Source organism: Gallinula chloropus, assembly GCF_964237585.1.
Source record: "Gallinula chloropus genome assembly, chromosome: 15".
In the NCBI taxonomy this organism is placed as follows: domain Eukaryota; kingdom Metazoa; phylum Chordata; class Aves; order Gruiformes; family Rallidae; genus Gallinula; species Gallinula chloropus.
In genome coordinates, this window is record NC_140100.1 from 6,013,376 (window position 1) to 6,031,677 (window position 18,302).

An 18,302-nucleotide genomic window follows, 5' to 3' on the forward strand; every position below is an offset into this window, starting at 1 on the left:
TTTATCTGGGGGGGCTGCAGAGGTTCAGGAATGAGGTGATCTCCTGAGGGTTGATCCATCCAGCTCCCAGGATTGCAGCAGGGAGCCCGGCACCTCCTGGCTGTGCAGCAGCAGGGAGACTGTGCCATACCCCCCAGCCCCATGCAGGCTGTGCAGGGCTTCAGGGCAGGGCTGCTCAGCTCTCATTATTATATTTTTTTTCTTTTTTTTTTTTCCCTTTTCCGGGCTGTGCTCGAGGGGAAGTGGTGCCTGCCCACCCAATCCCAGTCCAGCCAGCCCCACGCTGCTGTCGCTTGCAGTGAGAAGAGTTCAGAGCAGGCTGCTGGAAAGCTCATGGCAAATTTTGGGAGAGCTGGGTTAGGTGAATCCAGTCTGTGCTTCAGCTCCCCCCCGGCAGCATCGTGGCTGGCTCTGTTTCTGCAGGCATGGGCTGAGCTGGGTTTTCCACCCGCGTAGGTGGCCCAGCCGGAGCCAGGGAGTGGTGGCAGAATACCTCCGGTTTAATCGGTGCTTTTTCAGGTTACAGCTGGGAAATGCACTTTGGGGCTAGGCGTGACAGGGTGGAGAGGGGCTTGTCACTGACCCTGGCAGCACGATGCCGGGGAGTGAAAGGTGGCAGATTGCAGATACAGGGGAGCGGGCTGATGTGCAGGACCCCCGTTTGAGCAGAGTTCACAGGGCATGACCAATGCACAGGGATATTAAAGGATTCTCCTGTGTGGTACCAGGGAACCTCCCCACCCCTTGGTGCCCCTCTAACCCATGCTTGCAAATCCTCCTGCCTGCCTGCAAGCTCGGGTTGTGCTAACAACGTGTCCCATTGATTCCTGACCCTGGGCTGGGTGCTCCCAGCTCCCTCTGGCCTGGCTCTGGCAGCCAGGGCGAAGGAAAGGCTGACGCCGCAGCCTGCGGGACGCCTGGCCCGGGGAGCCTGTGGACCCTGCTCCTGCCGTGTGAGTCACCGCGCTGCGGTCGATGCTGCCAGGGCAGCCGGCGGCACAGAAGGAGCTTTGTGCTGGCTACTGGATCGCTGTGGCGACTGGGGAGAGGGGAGACCGAAGGGATCAGGGAAAATACCAGCCAGGATGGGGGTCGTTTCAGGGCTTGGTGTAGAGGTCTGGCCGGTGGCTGCCTGGGGTGTGCGTGCAGACTGCTGTCTGAGTTTCAGAGACGGGTCATGGGGAAGAAACACTTAGTGGAAGGCTCCCAGGGAGCTAAATCCACCCCCCTGGACAGTGTGTGTCGCAGTGAGCTCCCTTTCTGCATGCAGAAGGACTCTGGGGACCCCAGTTTTTAGGTTCTGTGGTCAGCCCCCCGTGCTGGGCAGTGTGAGGATGGATGTGGGAAGGGGAGGCATTTCTGAACCCGCAGACGGCATCTTCCCTTTGGCTCCTTTTTGTGTTTGCTCCCATCATTGCTCCACCAGGTATTTTTGCAAAGCACTGTCAGTGGGCATGCTTAGGCTCTTGGGAGTCCCCCTTCCAGCCCTGCTGGGTGGGGGAGGGGAAGCCTTACAGGATTGTGAATTAGAAGCTGTGATTGGTGTGGCATGGTCAGGTCTCCAGAGATGGTGTCCAGCCAAGTGGGACTGGTTCTGTGTGGGGTGGCTTGCTGGCAGGTTTCATTGAGCTGGAAGTTCATGTTCCTCAGGGGAACCATGTTGGTCCCAGAACTTATGGGTTGGCTCTGATGCAGGAAAGGTGGCAGATAAGATGGGGATATGGACTGATCTGTGCTTATCTCCTCATCAGGGAGGGATGCCGCTCAGAGTTGGGACCTTTACAATGTCTTGCAGACTGGTTTTCTCCTGCAGCCTCAGCGGGGTTTGTGTTTGGGGAAAGTGGGTTTCAGGTACCCCTCTTAGCTGAGGCATCTGGAGCTGGTGGGGTGTGAGGGCTGTGCAGGGCATGCATTGTCCTTCAGTCCTGCTGCTGCAGGACCTCTCATGCAGTGCTGCGTCTCCTGCTGAAATCCCAGTTCCTTGCCTCTCCCCTCCCTTCCCTGGCAGCCTTTGGAGTGCTGGACTTTGTCCACACACCTGCTCTGGAGAGCCAGGCAGGTAGGAGCTGATATGAAGGACTGTGCAAGCCTGTGCCAAGCTGCCTGCTCCCAGCCCGGTGCCTGGAGCACACTTTGCTGTTTGTGCTTTTTAATGCATCTTCTAGGTCAGTGCTGCCAGAAGCACCTTTAGCTGCAAAGTGCAGCTGCCCCTTGGTCTCTCTTGGGGGAATCAAGATTTTGACGCTCTCAACTCTATCACTTCAGCCCCTGTCCCAGCCCCTCATGGTCTGTTTGTTTTCCCAGTGAGCTGGAGTGGGTGCGTGGGCTGTTTGCTGATGGAGGGGTGGCTGGGGCTTCAGTGAGCAGCCTGGGGTCCATGGCATCCCAGAGGACTGAGGTTCTTGGTCCTGTGCAGGTCTCCTCTGCCCATTGCTGCCTGCTGGCTCCCCGTGCTGGTTCTCTCGTCTCTGTAGTTTCACCTGCAGGTGTTTGGCCTTCCCTGGACCCGCCTGAACCCTCTTTTCCTCTGCAGCCACGGGTTATGTTACCTCAGTGCTGTTCTGAGTCGGGGAGGAGCAGGAAGAGAGCATCCTCTCACCAGTCACCCCTGATGTGATGGGGTCGTGCCCTGTCTGGTGGGGTCTCAGCCTCTGCAAGCCTGGGTTTGTGCCCAGTTTACTGCTGACTGGAGTCAGCTCATCTCTGTTTTACCCCTGGTTTCCCTTCGTCGGGTGTGGGGTGTCCCATCTCCTGCTGGGAGTAACTCCTTGGTTTTGCTTCAGGTCTGAGCCGGATGCGACCCACGGTGCAGAACGGGTCTGGCTCTTCCCAGGAAGGTCTGGGCGCAGGGGAGGGGGGACTGGGGGGCCGGGGAAAGGAGGAGCTGGACAGGGAGCATTTTCGGAGCATCGCTGATGGCGTGGGGACCTCTTGTGGCTGGAGAAACGGGGCTCGGGCCGGGCTGGGCTCTGGCAGCCCTTCTGCCTCCCCCGTGCCGGGGTTGTTTGCCCTGAGCTACACATCCCCCATCCGTGAGGGATGCAGGGTTGGTACCCAGCTCGCCGGGTGTATGAAGGCTGAGCCCGTGTCTCCCTTCTGTCTTTCAGATTCCAAAGGATCTGTGGAGCCACACAAACCAGGTAAGCACCCAGCAGAAATCGTGGCTTTAACCCTCCTCCTGAGCACCAGCAATTAAAATCACAAAAGAGAGGGTACTGTTAATGGCCAGGAAGGGTGAAGAGCACTTTTGGGGTGTCTGAGGAGCACTGCAAGGTGGTCCTTGGTTCCAAGACTTGGAAAAATGGTATCTGTCAGCACACCCCTGGGTATTTCCACAGGGAAGTGCTCAACAGGGACACCAAGACCCACTTGAACGCTGTGACCTTGTTGTCATCTTGCAGTAGCTGCACAGTGGGTGGTGGTGGTGGTGGTGGGGGTCTATGCTCTGCCTCCCCTACCTGGTAGCTGCAGGCAGGAGGATGTCAGGAAGAAGAAAAGTCAAAATGCTGGTTGCTCATGTGTGTCTCTTTCTTCTCTTCCCCAGTGAAAAGCAAGAAGAAACGGGAGCTGCGGATAACATGTGTCCCTGTCAAACAGCCCGTTGCCAACACAGCGTAAGTGTTTCTGTTGCTTAAAGCCAGACAGCAGCTCCCGAGCTGGATTCAATGCCGAGTCAAGGGGAATGGCCCGTGCAGGCTTTGCAGCATCAGCATAGTTAACTGCTTTCTCTTCAGCTCTGGCTTGCAGGCAGTGAGAAGGAATTACATGCACGTCTGCACGTGTGGATGCACACGCGTACGCGGCGTGTGTCTGTCTGGGAGGTGCCGGTTGGACTTGAAGTGGCTGAAAGGCAAAGGCTGGGAGACTCTTCAGTCCTCCTGCTGTGGCTGTGCAGAGGGCAAAGGGCAAATCTGCCTGAGGGAAGGAGAGGGGAAGGCTTTTAGTGCAAGGGAAGGGAGGGGTGGTGACAGTTGGACCGCAGCAGGAGCAGGGGGTTGAGGGTTGGGAGGTGCTCTGCATGGTTTGACCCCATCAGGGCTAGTCTGAGTTGTTTGCAGCTCCCCGCCTTGGTGCAGGGAGGACATGGGTGGCTTGTGTTGTGCTGCTCAGTGCCAGGGGCCAGTGCCCAGCAGTATCTCAGGGCCCTGGAATTTCTCTCTGCCCTGTTTGTTTCGTGTGTCTGATGCTTGTTATGTTGTGGGGGAGAGCCCAGGGTAGCAGTGCCTGGTTTGACAAAGAGCAGACAGCTTAAATTCCTCTTCCATGGTGCTCCTCCAAAGCACTTGGGGCTGCGTCTCCACCACTGAGCCTCACTTGCTCCAGAGACCCTTCTAGAGACCTTCTTGGCTCCAGGAGAGATGTGGTATCTCCCTTCAAGGGAGGTAAACCCCCAGCTGGAGAAGGCAGATCTGTCGGTGGGGGAGCCAGGGGCATTCCCACATTAATGCTGTGCAGCCCTGCATGCACACGCCAAGCCCTGCGTGCAACAGCCACCTCCTTCCCCCACGGGTGCATCCCTCCCCACTCTTATCCATATTTCAGTTTCCCCTGGAGATGGTGTCGTGCCAGATGTTTGGGGGTGCTTGCATTCCCAGAGGGCTCCTGTAAAAGCTGGTGTGAGCCACCCCCAGCCCCTTTTCCCCGCGCTTCTCAAGCTGCAGTGCAAATATTTGCCCAGTGCAAAGCCTTTGCCGTGAGCCCTGAAGTACTTCCTTGAACCCAGAGGTTGCTGTATTGCTCTGATGGGAATAGGGAGGCCAAACCAGTTGGGCAATCTCTACTCTTTAGAAGGTTGCAGGGGATGGGGAGAGCAGAGAAGTGAGGCATGAGGGACGTGTCGCCTGTAAAAGTACCTTGCTGCCCGTAATGGGAAGTGGGCAGTGACAAGGGCGGGGGGGTGTGGGGAGGGAAAAGCCATAGAGGAAGACTTTCGCCTGCCTGGTGTTGTGCAAAGCGTGATGCTGAAGTGCTGCCTGCTCTGCCTGCCACGCTGCCTGAAACAGGCCTGTGAGTGTACACAGAGTGTACACAAGTGACTCACGGGTGAGGAATTACCTGTTGTTCCCTCGGCGTGCGTTTCGGGCTACGTGGCTGGTGTTACAACACCTGCCTGTCAAAACACGACAGCTGAGCTGCGCTGCCGCAGAGACGTCTCATCCCGTCGGTCTCGGTTCCTCGGGCTCCTGAGCGGGGATGGTTTCGTAGCCTGTTGGTTGGATGCATGTCTCACCTCACTGACTCTCTGGGGTTCTCGTGGGCTGCACGCCGCAGGTGCCTCCTGGGTGTGGGCTGAGGTGTTACCGGCACGATTAAAGCATCTGTGAGAGTTTGGAGGGGATTCATTTGGCACCGTGACAAGAAGGCACAGTGGAAAGTGGTGGCTGGGAGTGCTGGAAGGACTGCAAAACCTGGCTCTGCTCAAGAGGGCTTACAAAGCTGGGCTTTCTCCTGACACTCTCTCTTTTCTTGCAGGCCCCCCAGGAACTTGGATTCCAGAGCGTTCATTACCATCGGAGATAAAGTACGTCTCAATGTGGTTTATTTTCTCCTGGCTTCCAATGTTATTTGCCCCTTGTATAGGAGGTTTTATGGCTCATGCCTGACAGCCCATCAGATGAGACCTCGAGGTTTCAGAGAGTCCCATGAGAAGGACTGTGCCATCCTGGTGCAGCCTCATGGGATGCATCTGTGCAGGGATGAGACACCCACAGTGGGACCTTTTCCCTGTGGAATGATGGGATGTCTGTGTGTATTTAGAGCAGGGAGCTGAACATGTCACCCTGCCTGCAAGACTGTGTGTCTCTAAGCCTGGTCTCCTGCCTGGGGACAGTCCCTGCAAGGTGGGTTGGAATTAAAGGCTGGGTGTGTGGTAGATCACCATGGTCCCTTGACAGCCCCACCACCCACCTCAGTCTGAATACACACACCCAGTGTGCGTGCCCTAAATCAGCGTGGCCTCACCACGCTCTCTGGCTGCCCCAAACAAAGTCCCCTTTGTCCTGATGACCCACAGGGCTGTGTTACTGCCTGTGGCCTGGGAGAGGCTGGGCACAAAGCTGCTCCCCAGCTCTCCAAAGCCTTTCCTTAGTGACCTGATGAAAAACACTGCTAGAAATAGCCACGCTCTCTCTTTTATTTCATTCTCTTGTTACGGGCTCTCCTGGGGCTGCAGGAGGCTGTTGCAAATGAGCTAAAAATACCATGCATTGGATCAGCCCTATATCTAGCTGCTTACCTTCCAGGCTGGGAGGTGGCTTGGCTGATGGGACCTGGGGTCCTCAGCCTTGGTGTGAGGTTTTAGGGTTAGGGGACTGATAGGGGAGGGGAGAAAAGAGGAAACTTTGGTAGGATCCAGGGAACAACCCTGCTGCCTGTGTAATTTTCTGGCCATTGTGTCATGGGTATTAATAGCTGGGGAGAGATGCTTTCTGACAGCCTGCATATGGAGTGTGCAACAGGAGAGCGCTGTAGCTTGGAGAGAGCTCCCTAGACTTCCTTCCTTGCTCTGCCTGCCCTGCATTTGCAGGAGTGGTCTGGTCCAGGTAGCTTTGGAGTGATGCAACGTGGGATGGAGGAAAAGGGTCTGGACAGAAGGTCAGCTTTGTGCTGTGGGTGTGGATGATGACCTTAGGTCCATCAGACCTGTACAGGAGATGCCCTGCATCCCCACTACTGACTCAGCACCCCCTGGGGCTTAGGGATGAGCAGTGCCAGGGAAGTGAGCTCCTCTGTTGCTGGGCAGGGTGATGCTGATTCCAGGCACCACCAGTTTCTGGGGAAGCCTCAGGGTACATGCCAGAAAAAAAAAAACCCACCAAACAATAAGCTGGAACAACTGCAGCACACGTGTCCCAAAAAGCACCACCAGATCCTTCCTGAGGGCCCTGCAGGAGCTGCAGGCCTACAGTGCTCCTTTCCCAACTGCTCAGGGCGACAGGGCAGGGGGGTGGATGCAGCCCCATCAGTCCCACACTCCTCCTCTCTGGATACACTGTCCTGCCCAGGAAAAGGCCGGCACCTTCCTGTGCTGGGCAGCACATAGCTCGGTGCTGAGCTCAAGCAGAGGCCTCTCGCTCCCTCCTCGGCTGCCTGCCAGGCACATCTGGCTCACATAAACAGACCCAGGGCTGGCAGGAAGGTCTGGTGGCCCTGTTTGCTGCTGGCCACGCCGTGGCCAGCGCTGAGGGGAGCTTGCTGGCCTGGAGCCTGGCAGCCACCTCTCCCAGCTTGGCTCCTTAATGCCAGAGGCTGTTTCCTCTGGGCGTAGCTCGCAGGCACAGTATCCGGCGCTGTGCTGGGGATGTTTCCCACCCTTGCTGCCTTTGTGGCTACTGGGGCAATTTGGCATCCTGGTATTATGTCTTTCTTCCCTGAGACCGGAGGAAAACTGGAGGCTGGATAAAGCCTGGCTAAAAGAAGGCTTGTGACTTATTAGGAGCGATGAACACAGCATCCAAAAATAGCCCATGTCTCACTCAAAGAGTTTGTGCCCTGCCCAGCAGAGCAGGCAATTACAGGGTAACACAGCTTTAGGGAAACTTGCTTGTGGGTTGTGCAGGAGCTTGCTGGCTCCCTGCTGCGTGGGGCACTCACTTGTCTGAGTGTTGGCAGTGGGGTTTTTACACCTTCAAGTGAGGCTTACCTAGCTCTAATCACCTGAGCTCCTTTGTTGGTGCTAACTCAGGTTTTACTTTGCTGCTTTCTGATGGCAGGAGAAAGTATGGAAAGCAGGTAAACCCCATTTGAACTCCCCATTAATTAGGAATTCATGTGCTGGGTTGCTGGGTGCACTATCCCATCTAAAGCTTTGCACAGTCAGAGGGGTTGTTATGCATGTGGGTGTGTTAGTGACTGATGATCTCTTGGGATACGGGGTGAGGTGAGGGATCCCCGGCTGCACACAATGATTTGGAGCTGGGCAGAGGCTCCTGACTGCTGCCCATGTTGGCACAGGAGCTGTTAAAATCCTGCAAGTAGTTCAGCACCCACAGAACTGCCCTGGTGTGGGTAATCCTGGGCAGGCAGCGAGGCACCAACCTTTGGTGCCCTTTTCAGTGGCAGTGTGCCCTGGCTTGAAGCACGCAAGTCCTGATCTCTAGCTGCAGAAGGGGAATTAAATGAGCCCTGCTAAGTACAGGGTGAGAGGGTTTGGGCCCTGGTTCAACACAGCAAAAACCCAAACCCACCCTGTTTTCTTGAATACCTGCTGGGGTCCCGTAGGTCCCGTTGTTTAGAGGTGCTGTGCATGGATGAGCTACGAGCATTGGACCTTTGCTGATGTCCTTGGTGATAAGCATGCCTGTGTCTGATCTCTGTCTCTCTTCTTTAAGAACTTTGAGGTGGAAGCTGATGACCTGGTGGCGATTTCAGAGCTGGGCCGCGGAGCCTATGGCGTGGTGGAGAAAGTCCGACATGCGCAAAGCGGGACCATCATGGCAGTGAAGGTGAGGACAGCTGGACTCTGGGCTTGCTAAGCCAGGCTTGGTGCCTGCAGCTAGACAGTGCAATGCTGGGACGTCAGAGTGTCTGACATTGGGCTGCTGGCCTGATCCTGCATCTGCTAAAGAGCTTGCCAGGGATTTGTCATTCACTAAGGTGCTCCCTGGAGGAGGCGGTGTGGGCATCTCCTGGGGTGCTACTGGCTGTAAAATAAGCCCAAAATGCTTGCCCTGGCCTAAGAACTGTGGTTATTGAGTCAACCTGGGGGATGATGGTGTTATCCCACCTACATCCAACCCTTCTTCTTTCATACTTGTTTCAGAGGATTCGAGCGACTGTGAACACTCAGGAGCAGAAGAGGTTATTGATGGACTTGGACATCTCCATGAGGACAGTTGATTGCTTCTATACTGTCACCTTCTACGGAGCCCTCTTCCGCGAGGTACGGAGCTGGGGGATTGGTGGTGGGCTGCGTGGCACCTGCTGCCCCTGCAGTTGCACTGGAGGGATGAAACTCACCCAAACTGCCTCTGCTTTCATCGGCCCAGCTGGGCTCTTTGAGATGCTCCCATGACTTAAAGTCAAAGGCTTGCCTCTCTCAGGCAGCATTGAGCAGGTTCTGTTCCCCACTTCCATGGCAAGTGCCCAACCAATCTTGTCCGTGACCTGGACCAGCTTTGGGGTAGATCTTCAGAGGGAGCCACTGCAGGTGGTTTTGGTGGTACCTAGACATCTGTGCCCATCACTCTCTAGTGTGGGGCTTGTGTGCTGGTGGTGTGGCCAACAGGAGCTGTGTGGCAGGGACCTTGACTTGCCCCCATGTGGAAGGGGCAACATCTGTTTGTCCATCTGTCCCCACTTCTCCCTTCAGCTCTCAGGGATTTCCAGGGGATTCCCTCTCAACTGCTTTCTCTCTGTCTGCAGGGTGATGTGTGGATCTGCATGGAGCTCATGGACACCTCCCTAGATAAATTCTACAAGAAAGTCCTGGAAAAGAAGAAAACCATCCCTGAAGACATTTTGGGGAAAATGGCTGTGTCTGTGAGTGCCTCTTGGGTTCTTGGCCAGTTTTATACATCCCCTGAGCCTATTGAAGGTCTCTGCTCAAGCCTACAGCATGTGGAAACGGGTGGTGTGTTTGCAGTGTAAGGCTGGTACTGTGTGTGGGTAACGGATGCTCTTTCTCTGTGTTTGTTCCCAGATTGTACGAGCTCTGGAGCATCTGCACAGTAAACTGTCCGTAATCCATAGAGGTAGGTGCCTCCCCCAAAGATGCATGGTGGGTTCCTCTGGGATGCCTGCAGTGGGCTTTGGTACTTGGGATCTGTCCACCATGTCCATATCTAGTGGACAGAGATGCCTGAGGCCTATTCCTAAGGTGTATCCTTCATGCATCTGTTCGCATGATGATGTTCTCATCCTTTCCAGATTAAGGGTTGTATGTAACTGAATTCCTTGCTACCTCTGGTTTTTTATGGGCATCTCTCACTCTCTGTGAGTACAGAGCTGCATGGGGCCCCCCTTGGGGCCAAAATCCCCTTGCCTTCCTGGCTGGGTAGCTCTATCAAGCTGAGGGCTGAAGGACACCTTGTAAATAGCAGATGGGAATTGCAACACTTGGGTCCTGTTCTTCATCCTGGTATAGATCCTTGTGTAATTGTGAACGGATCATGATGGGCATGAGACAAGCTGTCCTGAGAGCTTGGTGAAGTTGAGCTTTTAGGGCTGTGTTGTGTGCACAAACCTCTTCCTAAGGAGCTGGGCATTAGCTCATCGATGTTTTATTTCAACCTTTTGACCTGCCTCATTAGAGAGGAGGCCTGTTCTGCCTGGAGGGGCAGAGTTAGTTTTACTTGTGAACAACTCTTACTGAAATAAGATGGGTGGGGTTTTGTCTCCCTTCCCTTGTGTTAGGGCCTGCCCGCTCCCCTCCCAGTTTCTCATCTTGTCTCAGACTCTGCAGTGCCTCTGCAAAGGCCCAGTCTGCCCTCTCATGTTCTCTCTCTTAGACGTGAAACCTTCCAACGTGCTGATCAACAAGGAGGGACATGTGAAAATGTGTGATTTCGGGATCAGCGGCTACCTGGTGGACTCAGTGGCAAAGACCATGGACGCCGGCTGCAAACCCTACATGGCTGTAAGTGCTTGTGTGGGGCTGGAGCTGCCTGAAGAGGCTGCTGCTCTAGAAATCAGTCTTGGTTTCACCTCTGCCCTGAGACAGAAACCACTTCAGAGTGCTCTGGGCTTCCTGACTCGGCAGAGTTCTCCAAGGACGGGATTACTCCCTGTGTAAACCCTGCTGCCTGTGTTAATCCTGCAGCAGGCTCTTCCTCTGCCCTTTTCCAATTGCAGAAGGATGAAAGACTGCCTGGTGCTGGTGGTGATGGTTGGAAGGGCTGCTCCTTGTTAGCTAGAAAATGCTGAGGCTTTTCTTGGCAGGATTATTTCATTTCATCCTTTCAAATCAATGTGAATTTCCCTTTGCCATCTGTGTGCTCCTGGGGCAGGGATCGTGCTGCAGGGATAGTACAGGTTTCACTCAGGAGCTGGAGGGGAGAGTTTATGGGGGTTGTGTGGAGCAATCAGTGCTAGATACAACCTCAGACCCTGCCTCCATGAGCCAGGGGAATCCACCCAACCTGCCTTTTGAGCCAGAGATCTGCTCTGTGGGGTTCGCACTGGGAAAACAAGATAGAGTTGTGATATCTTCCCTTTTGCTGTTACAGCCAGAAAGAATAAACCCTGAGCTGAACCAGAAGGGCTACAACGTGAAGTCGGATGTCTGGAGTCTGGGAATCACAATGGTAACATCAAGGGCTTGGACCTGCAGCCCTGGGACTGGGGAGGGGTCTGTACTGGTGGGGCTTTAAACCTGCTGTGAGTGGTGGGATCTGGTGGCTTCAGCTCTGCATGGATGCCCACCAAATGGGGCTAAATGCTGAGTGTTGATTGCTCGGGGCAGGAGGTGGGTTGCCCAGGGTGCAGGGTGGTGGAAACCTCACCCAGGTGCCTGTGAGTCGGGGCGTGCAGCCAGCAGTGCCACCACTGCTGCGGCTGCTGCCCAGTTGGCTGGCAAGCTCATCAGGAGCTAATCCATCTCCTGCCCTTTCTCTTTCCTCCTCTCCTTTCTTGTGTGTTCCTGGGGGACCCATAAAGTCCTCTTATCCCCACATGGTTCCCTTGTGCTCCTCCACTTGGTTTCACAGTGCTGCTAGTGTACAATGCCGGCTCCAAATAGCTCCAGCTAGCTCAGGGCGGTGCTGGTGTGGCTGGCAGGCTCCCAGGGGCCGTATCTGGATGACAGTGAGCTTAGCTGGGCATTTGAGAGTCTGGGTTTTAATTGCTCTGCAGCTCCCCATGCGCTGTCTGGAGAGGCAGCAAGTGGAGCCTGCGGTAGCTGGGTCACAGCCTTCTGCATGCACACCCCCTCCTTCCCCCCCAACACCCCGTGTTAGCAAAGCCTTGCAGGAGGATGGGGGTGAGTTACCCCCACCCTGCTGCAGCGAGGGGGGCCGTGCATGGTTTGCAGCAAGGCCTGTCTGCAGGGTAGCTCTGAGCACCCAACAGGAAGGGGAAATACTTTCGGTTCCAACATCACAGCTGCTCTGGATGGTTTATCTGCCTCCTGCAAGAAACAGATCGTGCAGAAAGCAGCTGAAATCCTCTGGCGCCAGAGGACAAAGGAAACCCCAGCTGCTGGCTCGAGGGGGATGCCTCCTGGGGATGTGTGTCTGGCTCTCCAGGAGACTCTCTGCCTGTGGGTAGATTATTTTCAGGGATTTTTAAACCTGCTCCTTGTTTGCAGTGCCCAAACCAAGCCACAGCTTCCTTGAGTGTGTGTGTGCTGCACAGATCTCTTGGCAAACATCCCTTTGTCTGCAGTGCCAAACCCAGGCACCTCTCCCTGGTGTCCTCATGCCAGTGCAGAGCAGAGCTGGGCTGGCTGGAAATGCAATCTGCTCTGGCTTTTCTTCCGAGGGGCAGGAAACTGTGGGGTGGGAGGTTGTGTGAATGACAAAATCTCTTCACCTTTCCAAAGCTGAATGGGAGAGGGGACCTTGCTGAAAGCCTGCCCGTGGCAGCTGGATGGAGCCCCAATGTGTCTGACTCCCTCTAATGCCTTCTTCCCTGGGCATGCATCCTGTTTTGTTATTTTTTATTTCTGAGGGGGGTTGGTTGATTTCAGACCAGCTGGTTTTAGGGCTAATCCAGGCCTTTCTGGGCTGGTGGCTTCATTCTATTGTCCAGCAGCAGGAGCTGAGTTTCCCAAGTCTGAGCCAGCGACGGGGTGGGGGGGTCCCTGCATCCTGTCAAGGTTCTCATTCCTCCAATCCCACTCTGCCAGGCAGGTTTGGAGATGGGAGACAGCCTTTGGCATGAGGTGACTGCCCAAAAGCTGTGACAGGCTTTTTCCTGCTCACATGAATGACAGAGCAGAGGTGACTTGTAGGAAGGACCCAGTAATGGAGGTGGTTTGGCAAAGATCTCCCTGAGTGATGTTCTACCACTTAGTTTTTCTTGGGTTTGTGGATTTTTCTCTTTGTGTGTCTAGCCCATAAGAGTGCTAGTCTGAAGCCCAGAGGCTGCCTTGTGGGAGAGCAAAGCACTTTGGAAGCGGGCGCAGCAGTGGTGTGCTGTTATCTTTTTAAATAATCCCATTTTACATATCTTTGGTGGCTTCCTGTAAATGCATTAATATGCTGAGCCGGCCTCAAAAGGAAGTATTTTTGGCCTCTGGGTCTTTGTATTTTTAAAAAAAAAAAAGAAAAAAGAAAAGTGGTATGACCCAAATTGAAAATGGTTTGTAAGGAAAGGGGGTTTTCAGTTTGAATCCGAGCTGGTGTCCTGGTGTCTCATGCCAGCCTGTCTCTGTCCTCAGATCGAGCTGGCCATTCTGCGTTTCCCCTACGAGTCATGGGGCACCCCCTTCCAACAGCTCAAGCAAGTGGTGGAGGAGCCTTCACCCCAGCTTCCCACCGATCGCTTCTCCAAGGAGTTTGTGGACTTCACGGCGCAGTGGTGAGTCTCCAGCAGGGACTGGGGGCTTCTCCCAGCCTGAGGAGCCCTGGGGGTTGGAGCAAAGCGTGGGGCTGGGTTTGTCATCCTTTTGGAGCCTGTTACTCCCCGCCTCACTGTACAGATGCTGCTGCTCAGCCATGGCAGGAAGCTCTGCCCAGACTGGTTTTTCGCTCTGCCTGACTCACCCAGGCTGGTTGGAAGGTGCAGGGGTTTCTCTTCCCTTTTCACCGTAGTCGCTGCTGAAATTTTGGTGGTTTCTGGCAAAGCAGCAATGAAACAAGAACAAACCCCTGGCAGTGTCTGGGTGCTGCTGGGTGAAAGCTGATTTGTGGTTTTGTGGGCACTATGTAGAGTAGCTGCTCCCCTCAGGGTGTCTTGTCTTGTCTTGTCTGCTCCCTGTGTGCTGCTTGCAGCTGCCAGGCAGGGGGTGAGCCCACCAAGGCTCAAATGACCCTTGAGATGATCTCTCCACCCTGTAGATGGTGAGAAACCATCTCCTCGTTGCTCTGTTCTGTGTGGACAAGGCTGTGTGGGGCAGACTGCAGTGAGCTCCTTGGCTTTTTGTGGTGAAGCACCATGAGTTGGCCTTTCCCAGTTACCTGCCTGGCTGCTTTGCTGGGGGTTCAAACCTGCCTGGCCAAGGAGGGTGAGGAGTGGGTGCTGCCCACAAGAAGGGTGTCACATTGCTCAGAAAGGGGAGATCCTTTGTGATAGACCACATACAGCAAATAAAAATAAAAGAAATCCCACAGCCTCTCCCAATTTTTTTGTCTTCCAGCTTGAGGAAGAACCCTGCGGAGCGAATGAACTATTTAGAACTCATGGTAAGTCCAGAGCTGCTTCTGCTGGTCTGTATCATGACACATTTCAGAGGTCAAATGAATGGCCCAGCAGGTCCAAGGGAAATGGGGTGTAGGGATTGTGGGTGATTTTTCAGGCATGGAGCGGGATGGGTGTAGTGTTGATTTCATGGGTGTTAAGGTTGGGTTTTATACATGTTTTCTCCCTCTGGCCTATTTGCTCTTGACAAGTGTACACCTCAAATGATGGTAGTGGAGCTGCCAAGGTGTGGGGTCCATGGGAAGGAAGTTCATAGGTTCAAACTGCTGGGGTTGAACCTAGAGACACTGTACCCCAAAGTGTTAGTTAATCTTCAAACTAAAGGCTGGTGTCCCATGGGAAGGAGCTTGGTGTCCACCTCTCCCCCAGCACCTCTCCAGCTTCGTGACATCCCCTGGGGACTGCTCTTGGGTTTGTCTGTCCTTGGGTGTCAGCTGATGATGTCTTGTGTCTTGTTGGCAGGAACACCCTTTCTTTACCTTGCACGACACCAAAGAGACTGACATGGCCTCCTTTGTGACAGAGATCCTCGGGGAAGACTCTTAACTCACACCTCAGGGCCTCGTGCGGTGCCCCCATCCTGGCGTCCCCGCAGAAGAGCGAACGAGGACTCGAGTTAACAGTGGTTTGCACAAATCCGACTTCCCCAACCCATGGGCATCTCTGGCTCCATCCGGCCTCACAATTTCTTTTCTCTGTCAATGAAATCCCCCAGGATGAGCCTTCTGAAGCCAGCACCTTCCCAACTAAGCCGCGGGGACCGAAGGCTCAGGAGTTCCCCGCTGACACCAGTGTATCCCTCCTGGGGAGAGGACCGTGCCCATGGCACCTGAGTTGGGGCCAGGGCAGAGGGTGCTAGAGGGCATCTCCCCTCCCCAGCAGCCTGGTGCACAGCGCAGGAAGGTGTGTTTCTTCACTGCCTGAGGAAGGCAGAGAGAAAAAAATGCTGCTGCACTTGTCCCACTCTTCTCCCCTGCCTTCCCACAGCCCCTTCCCCAGAGCCTGGTCTCGCTCGCCTTCCCTTTGTGCCTGGCTCTCTGCCCCCAGGAGCTGTCCGAGGGGCTGTGGGGCTCCCTGGGCACACCACTGTTCACACCAGAGGCTGTTTAATGCCTGGCCTGTCATCTTAATGACCTTTTGAGGCAGCACAAGACCAGGCATCCACCTCCCTCAATTGATACGCCGTTCCCTTGGGGGAAACAGGGAGAGGAAAGCGTTTTTTGATGACCCCACCTTGATGCAAGCTGAGACCCCTGCACTCCCCACGCCCGCCCACAGGACTTCAGCTCGGTGCTCCCTTCCCCACGCAAGCACAAGGGGACACAGGGAGACAAGCAGGTCCCTGGGTGCCACCCCTCTCCCCTCCAGCCTTGGGCTGGCTGAGAGGACACATCCCTCCTCCGGGCATCTAATGCCACTCGCAGCCCCTGCTTCCACCTTCCCTGGCTCCTGGAGATGATGTTGCTCCCACTCCCAACCTGGAGCTCACGTAAGACCTCGCACTGTGACACCTGCTCGTTTCGGAGGCCGTACTTGTACCCCTCACATCCCAAACTGCCTTCGAACCCTCCAGCTGCCTGCCGAGGTGTCAGCTGAGATCAACCCCACAGTGACTCCCAGGGGGGCTGCTGACAGTTGTACATTTTATGTCTATATATAATGGACTTTGTAACAATTTTCCTAGTTTTAATCTAACTTGCTATAAATTAAAGCCCTTCTGCGTGGGAGGAGCAATTCCTTCCCCACTAACAAATCCACTGTGAAAACCTGATGTGTTTCCCCACTCTCCTGGGCTGAACACCCTGCAAGGAGCTACAGGAGCGAAAGGGATTTCTGTCTTCTACTGTACATGGTCACGGGATAAACGCACCGGCTGTGGATTTGGTTGTTGGTTTTTTTTAATAGATTGACTTTTCAGAGGGATTTGGGTTTGGTTTTTTTCCCTTTTCTAATATATATTTGTGTGTGGATGTGTGTGCGCAATATATATATATTATATATTTTTAAATCAGTGACGAATGTGTGAGTGTCTGGGGCCAGATTTGCTGAAATGGCTGGCGTTTTTCTGGCTGAATTTGGGGTGGTGGGGAAGGGGCTGCTAGAAAACACTCTGGCCTAAGTTTTTTTTTAAAAAAAAGAAATATATCTATTTTTTAACTGAATCTTTTAAAAGTTTTTTTGTTTTTCCCCTGAAATTCAGTCCTTTGGCTCTGGATTACAGGGTCCATTTTCAGTGTTCAGGGTCCCCCATCCACTGAAGAACGATGTCCCTGTAAGTGTGCTGCTTCCCCCGCTCTGGGGTTTGAAGTGGTGCTGGGGATGGGGCTGCTCCTGGGGGAAGATGCTTCAGGGCCTGTGGTTTTCAGTGCTGCATCCCCCTGTGCTGGGGCATCACGCAGCCACACTCCCACCCCACCAGTGCTCTGATCCCTGTGTCACAAACCCCGGGAGAGCCAGCCCAGGCTGAGCCACACAACCCCTGTTCAGCTTTTGGTTTGACCCTGACCCTGCATCCCACCTCTCTGTGCAAAATAAGGGAGTGATTGATGTTCTCCAGCTCTGCCTCCTCAGCCCTGCTCTGCCAACCACCCCAGTGCTCTCCAGGAGCACCTGCACCCTTTACCTGCTTAGTCTGACAGCTTCACAGTGCAGATGTACAGTTGCTTGGGGTTTTTTTTTCCATAGTTGGTTGCTTTGGATTTTTGTTCTGATGTTAAGCTTTCTTTTTTTTCTCCCTCTCTCTCCTTATTTCAGCCCCTTTCCCCTTCCTTTACCTCTCCCCCTTTATTTTTGGTGCTTTGGGGAACGGTGATTTAATTTTTTTATTAAGTTTTCTTTTTGTGTGTGTGCACTTCTCCTGGAGAAAGTCCCCATTCCCCTGTCTTTTGGGGAAAGGGAACATTTCACACACCAGGGAGGTGCCTCTGGGCTGGGCTTGGGATCCTGCGGATGGAGCAGGGCTTTGCTGAAGAGGCAAACACACACCTTCGTGTGCCATCTGCTCAGCTTCATTCCTCACGGCTCTTACCTGTCCCTCTGTGCCCGACACTTTCCTGTCCCGTGTCCCCTCTGCCGTGGTGGGGGGAGAGAATGGCAGCCCTGGGGGGGGGTGGAACCAGCATGGCTTTAAGGTGGGCATGGTTTCTGGAGCCCCTCTAGCCTTGTGTTTTTGAGAACGGTCTGTACCCACTGAACCCCGTCAATGTTTTCAATAAAATTCACCCTCCAGCCGCTGCTTGTTGCCTCTTTTGTTGCCGTTTGAGCATCTGGGGGGCTGCTGAGATGGGACCCCCGGGATGATGAGGGGGGGTATCGTGGGAGGGGGCTTCTCCTTGCCGTGGGGTAACGCTGATCCCGAGCTGGGGGCTGAACGAGCCGGGACCCCGGTACCGCTGCCAGGGGCCGGGCAGGAGGGGGGGGTGCTGCTTGGAGGGGTGGGGGTGGGAGACACGCACAGAGGTCCGGCCGCGGGGGTCGGGGCGCTGTCTGGGGGGTCCCGGGGGCGCAGGCGCTGCCCACGGCCGCGAGGGGGAGGCAGCGCCCGGCTCCGGCCCCGCGGGGACGCGCCTGAGGCGGCGGCGGGACCCGGCGGGTTCGGCCTCTCCCCGCGCCCCCCCAACCTGCTGTGCCTCCCCCCTACTCCCACCACCCTCCAGCCACGCTTCGGGGTGGGGACACACGACGTGGCCGGGGTTAGGGCCGAGGGATCCGCCTGGGCATCGCCCCCACGGGCGGTGGAGCTGCCGGTTGAGGTGGGGGGGGGGCGGAGGAGGGGAGGGGGGCGTGTTATTTCACATCCCCCCCCGCAGTGGGACAGGGAGCAAGGGGATGGCTCCCTCCCTAAACGCTTCAACACCCGTCAGGCAGGGTCAGGCCGGGCCAGCGGGTCCCTCAAGCACCGGGAGCTCGGTGGCGATGGGTGCCCCCGGGAACGGTCTCCATGCTGGGACCCCCCGTCCCACCCGCGCGGCGTGGGGAGGGGGTCCGACCTGCCGCGGGGCCCG

The 18,302-nt window shown here is 55.3% G+C and overlaps 1 protein-coding gene across 2 annotated transcripts in view; it reads left to right on the forward strand.

The window, feature by feature from the left end:
• MAP2K3 (mitogen-activated protein kinase kinase 3) overlaps positions 1-17,519 on the forward strand; it is a 33,191-nt gene extending 15,672 nt beyond the window's left edge. For both annotated transcript variants that reach the window (XM_084271107.1, XM_084271106.1), the window contains exons 2-13: positions 3,108-3,140; positions 3,545-3,614; positions 5,473-5,521; positions 8,331-8,444; positions 8,762-8,881; positions 9,364-9,480; positions 9,641-9,692; positions 10,449-10,576; positions 11,166-11,243; positions 13,319-13,458; positions 14,237-14,282; positions 14,761-17,519. In XM_084271107.1, the coding sequence (XP_084127233.1) occupies positions 3,108-3,140; positions 3,545-3,614; positions 5,473-5,521; positions 8,331-8,444; positions 8,762-8,881; positions 9,364-9,480; positions 9,641-9,692; positions 10,449-10,576; positions 11,166-11,243; positions 13,319-13,458; positions 14,237-14,282; positions 14,761-14,844 (1,031 nt within the window). In that variant the 3' untranslated portion in view covers positions 14,845-17,519. The remainder of the gene's footprint in view (positions 1-3,107; positions 3,141-3,544; positions 3,615-5,472; positions 5,522-8,330; positions 8,445-8,761; positions 8,882-9,363; positions 9,481-9,640; positions 9,693-10,448; positions 10,577-11,165; positions 11,244-13,318; positions 13,459-14,236; positions 14,283-14,760) is intronic.
• The last annotated feature ends 783 nt before the right edge of the window (positions 17,520-18,302 follow it).